Source organism: Dinoponera quadriceps, unplaced genomic scaffold, assembly GCF_001313825.1.
Source record: "Dinoponera quadriceps isolate SergipeBrazil2010 unplaced genomic scaffold, ASM131382v1 scaffold1750, whole genome shotgun sequence".
Classification (NCBI taxonomy): Eukaryota; Metazoa; Arthropoda; class Insecta; order Hymenoptera; family Formicidae; genus Dinoponera; species Dinoponera quadriceps.
The window spans coordinates 206,669-214,449 of record NW_014556445.1 but is presented as its reverse complement, the minus strand read 5'-3'; the positions used below and the strand labels follow the sequence as shown (position 1 = coordinate 214,449).

Genomic DNA, 7,781 nt, shown 5'->3' with positions numbered 1-7,781 from the left:
TAATAATTGTCACTCGAAACTCGTCTCATCGTGAGATATTCAGATTTTAATTCAGAGTTAGATCTTAGCTTTTCAGTTGAATTAGTTGAAAATTCTGTGTTTAATGGGGGTTTAATACATATATATTTGACATTATATTCGTAAACGCTGTTTAATCGAAAAAACTCACATCCAATTCGGAATTTAAATCTAAGTATCTTGATTGGGAGCAATTTCACCAGTAACAACTATAAATATGGGCCTAAATTCAAATTCGATAAAAATATCTCACGTGAGATCAGCTTCAAGCAATGACTACTAATACGGGTCTTAAAAATGCCAGAAAGACATCTTATCTCTTCAGATATCTTTCAGACGTATATCTTGTAGAAGTCTGCGTTGTCCGGATGTTGTCTCTCTAATATTTTTCTATTTTGCATAATAGGATGACAGGATTATCGTTGCGCTAATTGAGCTGTGCAAAGCACAGCTAATTCGAATATTTAGACAGTTGCGGCTCGTTCTCGACTTAGAAAGGTTCTCGAATATCTTCCGGGTGTTAAATATCCCGCAGACGTTTCCGTCGCCGGCGATAAGAATTATCTTCGTGCGCGCTTACAAGTATCGCCGATTCTTATCCGGCGAGAAATTGACACTCGAGTGATTTCACTTTCGTAAACAAAACTGTTGCGTTTATTTCGCTGAATATTTTCTGATACATCTGAGACGCTTCCACTTGCGCTCGTCGCAGGTTTTCCAGTGTATCGTTAATTAGCAGTTTCAACGGAAATCACTTTTCCTCTTAATCGATAAGAGAGAAAAAAAGAACTCGCCATGATAAGGATTAATAGTGGCTCCAGTAAACTTTCATCCGTTTTGTGCTTGTAAATCGTTGCATAATGTTTCATCATCATCATCATCATCATCATTATTATTATTGTTATTATAGTCGTAGTCTCTTTATCTTATTTATTTCTTACACGTAATTGTCACAACTTGATGACGCCGTGTTAGCTTTCGGCATACAATTCGGCGGGAACCTGCGAATAGTCGTATCGAAATGCAAAATCACTCGCTGTAACACTCTCTTAATTACACAAATAGTGTATATATTTTCTTCTTCTATTTTGTTCTCTCTAAATTATTAAATCCTCTCACGGGGAAGAAGACACTTAAGGATAAAAGGTAGAACTTAGGCGAAGTAAATCATGCTTCTTACGATAGACTTGATCGACGAGTCGAGAAGCTATAACGATATTACTAAAAGTTGTCGTTAATGGTTCCGCCTGTAGACACACATTCTCGAAATTTACGATTAATTTGGTACCATTAACACAGCTCTGACTTCCGAACAGATTACGGATGCTTGTTGACGCTGTATTTAATACAAATGTGTATATATATTTATGTATATATGTATACGGCACGCCTCGTGTATACGCGAGCACGTGCCTCGTAAAATTTGCATCAAACTTCGGAGGCGCATTCTCTGACGAAACGGAGAGGTTGACCTTTCGGCGCCGAATGTTTTAGCATTACAAAATAACGCGCTCCGCGACTTTTTTTTTTTTTTTTCGAAAATGATCGGTGCGTGGGATCCGAGATAATCGTGGGTGGAAAATGGATGACCGATTATAGTTTTCGTTGCAGAAAGATCAATTCCGAGTCAACCATAGAATTGACAGATTAAGGGAATGGCGACGATTTTGGCACATTCCGTACATGCTTGTGTGTATGTGTGTTTGTGTGCATGCGTGCGTGTATGTGTGTTTGTGTGTATGCGTGCGTGTCTGCGCGTGTCAAGAGGGTTCTGAAGTATTGCTAAAATATCTGTATATAACTTTACATCGTACCATTAGAATCGTACATTTATGAAGTATATATAGGGTAAGTCTGATAAAAAATTGACCATGTTTTTCTCGGAAACTGTCAGAGATAGGGAAAGACCGTCCATAATCGAAAGTGCAGAATACGTAGCGGGACATACTTAATTTTGGTTTATAGTTAATATTCAAGGCCAACTTCATTTTTTTTTTTTTAATAGAATCACATAGCTTCTTTAACACAGATCAATTTTTCTGTTCATTCTGCGTATAAAAATAAGGTAATGGAAATGGTAATGGAAAAGTGAATACTTTTCTAAGGTAATAGAAACTAAGTAATGGAAAAGTAAATACTTTTCTATATAATACTATAAGAAAAGTCGATTACCGACATTAATCACTGCACATTGGTGTATCGATATATTTGCAAAATGTAATCAATTTTTTTATAGTTTCTCTATTTGTTTACAGCGATCGATTTCACCTACGTTATCTCTACGTAGTCGTACAAAGGTGTGAAGATGACGTTATCGACAAATAAATACTTGATATCTTATCATGTATATATTGAGAAATATCGGAATAAAAAATAAAATACCTCAAAAAGTACTCACTTTTCGATGATCTTATTCTAATACTTTTGTACGTAAAATGAACAAGAAAATCGATTTGTATTAAAACAAAAATATGATTCCACTTACAAATGAAGTTGACTTTGAAATGACCTTGAATTATTGACTACACAAGGAAGTTAAGATCACCAATCCAGGTCTCCCTATATGCCCTATACTTTTGGTATATAATGGATATCTTTCTCTATTTTTAACCGTTTTCGAAAAAACGTGGTGAATTTTTATCCGACTTACCTTACACACACACACACATAACACACACACATATACATACATACATACATACATACATACATACATACATATATATATATATATATATATATATATATATATTATGTATGTATATATAAGTATTACTCGCTTTCTTTATATGTATACGGATAGTATATATACTATTCTTAATTCAGTGACTCGCCAACGTGAAAAGTCGCGATAAATGAGTAGTAAACATCGTTTTGAGGGTACGATATAAAAATATATAAAAATGACGATAATCCGATAACGCGTGGCCGAATGAACAACGAAGATGACGCGATTCGTGCGACATTACATTCCCTTCTCGAAATACGTAAAATTCGACGATTCCTCCAACACGATAAGCTTATCCTCGGGCGCGCGCCCGAAAGTCTCATCGTGATCTTACTTGCGATAAATACCTTAGAAAACGCAGCTGGCAGTTTACAATATATTAGTCGCTTTGTGACAAACCAAACGAGATAGGCGAAAAGGTAGCGTCGTTTCGACGATCGTCACGGCACATCGTTGTCGCATTGTCGCGGGTGAAACGATTATTGTGCGAATTCACGATCCGCAATACGTACACACATACACACACGCACACGCGACGAGATGATGTGTACGCGAGACGATCGTTTCGGAGGACTGTCGCGTATCTGCCTCGCGGGAGTTCGTCGTGAATGTTCGAGTCATCGCGTCCGAGCGAGAAGAGAGAAGGAATGATAAATTGTGCATTCATGGTCCGTCGTTTCTACTGCATCGCCGGCCGGGTATGGCCGAGAGAAAATTGGCGCCCGTCGTCTCGTCGCTCTCTCATAGTCACACGTGTATGTAAATAATACGATATCATGTATATATGTATAATATATATATATNTATATATATATATATATATATATAGTGTGTGTAATTGTAACACGGGAGGGACAATTTATATTGTACACGAATATATTACATCGCTACTACTGCCACCCTAATCGCGCATCGTCCGAGCGCGATTGAGCTTCTATCTCACGCTGACACTTACATAAACGATTTTACAAAGGCCATTAACGTCTACGTAGTAACGTCCTTACTGCGGTCTAAAACGATATCTAAAACCACGTCGCTGAGAATTATCAAAAAAGTGTCGACGACGTACGTTCGTCAAGTGATAAGTAAAAATGTACAAATATCGCGTCCTTCGAGCTCTATGGCAGACAGAATGTACGAAGACGAAAATGTAAAAAAAAACAAGAAAAAAGAGAGAAAAGAGCAAAAGTAAGAAAAATAAAGGCGTGGGATAAACGAGGAAGACAAGCGAAAAATGTGAGTGAGTGAGTGAGTGAGTGAGTGAGTGAGTGAGTGAGTGAGAGAGGGAGAGAGAGAGAGAGAAAGGAACAAGGAATGAAAGAGGGGAAAGGAAGAGGGGGAAGGAGGAATAAAAAGTTGACGTTAAATAAAATCGCGCTATCATCTATCGATCGTTTGTAAAATGATCATTGTCGTACGAGTGTAAAGGTCACAGTATTCTCGGAAGTACCGCGAGCACGATCTGCGTCACGAATGGTTAACGAAGAAGACCGTAGCAACAACCGTGCCGCCATCGCCACCGCGATAACGACGGTGCCGATTATTATCGCACATCTCCCAATGGAGTACCATGTAAACGTGGAAGATTTCGAAAATCCTTTGTTCAGTACGCGGACGCTTCTTTGTACTCGGAACCTTCCATGGTGAAGAAGTCTTCGAGCTTCCACTGGAGCGTCTCGAAGGTTGGTCTCTTCATGGGGTCCTTGTTCCAGCATTCCAGCATGATGTCGTAGAGCGTGCTCGGACAACCGGGCGGACACGGCATCCTGTAGCCGTGCTCCACCTGGTGAAGAACCTCAGCATTCGTCATACCTGTCGGGGTAGCACATTCCCGTGTCGTTAATTCACCTCACGATGACATAAAATGATTTTCTCAGATGATCCAGCCGGAGATCAAGATCCAGAAAAGAAAGAAGAGATAAGGCAAGAAGAACCCACCTGGATAAGGTATTCTACCGTACGTGACCAGTTCGGTGAGGAGGATACCGAACGACCACACGTCGGACTTAATACTGAATTTGCTGTAATTCGCCGCCTCGGGCGCGGTCCACTTGATGGGGAAGCGAGCGCCTATTCTCGCTTCGTACTCGTCCTCTTTGATGAGCCTGGCCAGGCCGAAGTCGGCGATCTTAACTACGTTGCCGTCCGCCACGAGGACGTTACGGGCTGCCAGGTCTCGGTGAATGTAGTTCTGCGACTCCAGGTAAGCCATACCAGCCGCTATTTGCGCGGACATGTCGATCAGTTGCTGCAACTTCACGCCTCTACCTTTGCCTGGAAAGAAGAAGCGAGTCATACAGTTTGTTTTCGAGCTCTATAAGCAACGGTCTGGTTCCCTCAATTTCCGCAAAAAGTGTAACGCGATTCAAACGTACCTTGCAGGTATTCCAGTAGACTGCCGTTTCTCATAAGTTCCGTGATGATGTAGATCGGCTCCTCCATCGTGCACACGGCGTACAGCTGGATGAGCTTGTTGTGCCGGAGTTTCTTCATGATCTGCGCCTCGGCCAAGAAATCCTTCGGGTCCATGGTGCCCGGCTTGAGCGTCTTGATCGCCACCGGCGTGGTGTTGTTCCACAGCCCCTCCCACACCTCACCGAACTGGCCCTGGCCCAACTTCCTGAGGAACTTGAGCGACGAACGGTCGATCTCCCATTGATCTCGCGTACGATGACTGAGGCCCTCGGTTACGGGTTTCTCAACCTGTCGACAAAGCCAGAGCCGGATCAGCCGCAGCGCGCGGGTGTCGAGACTCGCGGTTTTGTGCGTGGAAGGATATCGTGTCTAGCCGGCGGTATAATTTGGTTTACAAATGGCGAACTATTCGGTTTCGGTCCCGTTTCTCGCGAGAGAAAGAATTTCTAGTAAGCGTTCAAGAGACAATCTCTACGCACAGCACGTGAGGAGAGCCAGCACGCAACTTCCCTCTTCGCGGACATACAAACCTACTACTCTGATAGCCACCGTGTCCTGCAATCGTTAAGAGCCGCGGTAACGATCTCTCGTAGCGGCCAAGCGCGACGCGCTGAGAGATCGCTCCGAGCAGAATGATGTTTCGATAAATGAAGAGAGAGAAAGAGAAACAGAGAGAGAGAGAGAGAGAGAGAGAGAGAGAGAGAGAGAGAGAGAGAGAGAGAGACATACGTATAAAACGAAGAGAGGAAATGAAATATAATGAACGGATGTAACACGGGCGTATGCAGAATGTCGCAAATGAGATGCGATTCCCGGCATGGAAAATACGCGTAGATCTCGGGGAACACGTAATCGGTCTTCGTACGTATAATCTAAAACGTGATAACAGACACATACACGCACGCACACAAACGCACACGCGCGCATATCATCCACGTACCACGCTGGTTCGTCACCCGAAGAGAACGGAAGAGGCATATACGTGCGCAGCGAGTCGAACTCGCGCGCGAATTTTTGGACAACATTCTGCACACGTGCGCGAATATATATATATATATATAATAGATTTCGAGCACATACATTCGCCGACAAGCGCCCGCGATTCTCGCTTTCGTCAGAGCACGGCAGAGCACGCATATGGAAAGAGAGTCCGGCAAAGGTAAATTGTTATTCACAGGCGAGACGACATTATTTCCGCGCTCTCGCTACCAAATGGCCCGTTGAACCTTTTGTCTTTTTTTTCTTTCTTTCTCCGTGTGTGCTGCCAATCTCGGTTCTTACGATTATGTCCTAATTTCATGATCCCTCTCGCGGTGGAGAGGTCTAGGATGCTGAATGAATATATGTCGTGTGTGTGTATTTACGTGTTCGTGAGAGAGAGAAATAGAAAGGGAGAGAGAAAGAGAGAGAGAGAGAGAAAGATCAACCATGTTGCAAATATGAAATTACATCGAAATGTACAGAGTTTTAGGGTATCGAGATATCTCTAAGTGAATGACAATCTACTGCTTTTGGAACATAATCCCATATAGAACGGGCTTGTGCTGTATGTACAGGCCAGACACAATGGAAGAGAAGCGTTTGTACGTCGAAAAAAGAAGAGAAAATCAAAACGTGTTTACGGCATATTAGGACATTCAATTTACCAAGAAAATCCACCGGGAGGTAGGGCAAGCAATAAACAGACAAACAAACACAGTCTATTCAGACATCGAACTTCGCAAAAAGAGAAAGTGTGCTTATCAAGAGTGCTTGCTCAACAAACAAAGACCGACATCGTACTTTTTTCCATTTTTTTTCCTTCTTTTCTTTTTACTTTCTCGCGGTGTAAACGCCTGTGTGAGGGTGTGGACGACGCTTCATTTACCGCTGCGCGTGTCACGGGCTGTCAATCGGCCCCTGATATTATTATTATTTGGCATTTTTTTTTTCTTTTCACGATTTCTCCCGAGAGTGAGGGGGAAGAAAACCGCTGCGAGAAAAGCGCGTGTCGCGCATCACACACGCTTGTGATCGATGTATCTGATGTAACTGACGAATATGTTTGTAAATGTCCATTTAGAAAATGTGTCACACTTGAAGTACGCTACGGACGGACACGTCGATCCCGAGGTATCGCTCACCGGTATTAGCAATGGTAACAATAACGAGAGTAGAAACAGTCACAACAATCAAGGAACACTGGTGGTGTATCGGTGATAATAGTAACAATACCGATAATCGTGCAATTATTATTACCATCAGCGCATAATCGGATAGGGGGTAAGGGGGGGGGGGTCGGATAATCGTGCGAATCAATCGCGCCGCGTGTTTGCTTTCGCAAGTGTCAGGGTTTGGACAGCTTCGGCGCGGTACACCGCCAAGTGGCAACGTGCAATGTCGCGAGCTGATCGATTCGCCGATAATGAGGTCTCAATCGCTGTTATTTATTGCCCAATTTTCGCGCGGGGACGCCTCGGCGCGACGAGTACGGCCGACTTGCGATAACGACGGTAACGGTAACGCTACGGTACTCGCTTGTTCGTAGCACATTTTAATCGAGACTCATCTAGCACGATTCAACGGCTACGAGGAGAGTCGAGTTTTCGTTCGTTCGTGTCGCGAGGCTCTCTCTCTCTCT

General features: G+C 42.9%; 1 protein-coding gene across 5 annotated transcripts in view; it reads right to left on the bottom strand.

Moving 5' to 3' along the window:
* Positions 1-2,783: 2,783 nt before the first annotated feature.
* LOC106747454 (tyrosine-protein kinase Src42A) overlaps positions 2,784-7,781 on the bottom strand; it is a 14,267-nt gene continuing 9,269 nt past the window's right edge. For all 5 annotated transcript variants that reach the window (XM_014624977.1, XM_014624978.1, XM_014624982.1 and 2 more), the window contains exons 5-7: positions 5,122-5,449; positions 4,685-5,020; positions 2,784-4,558 (exon numbers count right to left, since the gene is read on the bottom strand). In XM_014624977.1, coding sequence (XP_014480463.1) covers positions 4,350-4,558; positions 4,685-5,020; positions 5,122-5,449 — 873 coding nt within the window. In that variant the 3' untranslated portion in view covers positions 2,784-4,349. The remainder of the gene's footprint in view (positions 4,559-4,684; positions 5,021-5,121; positions 5,450-7,781) is intronic.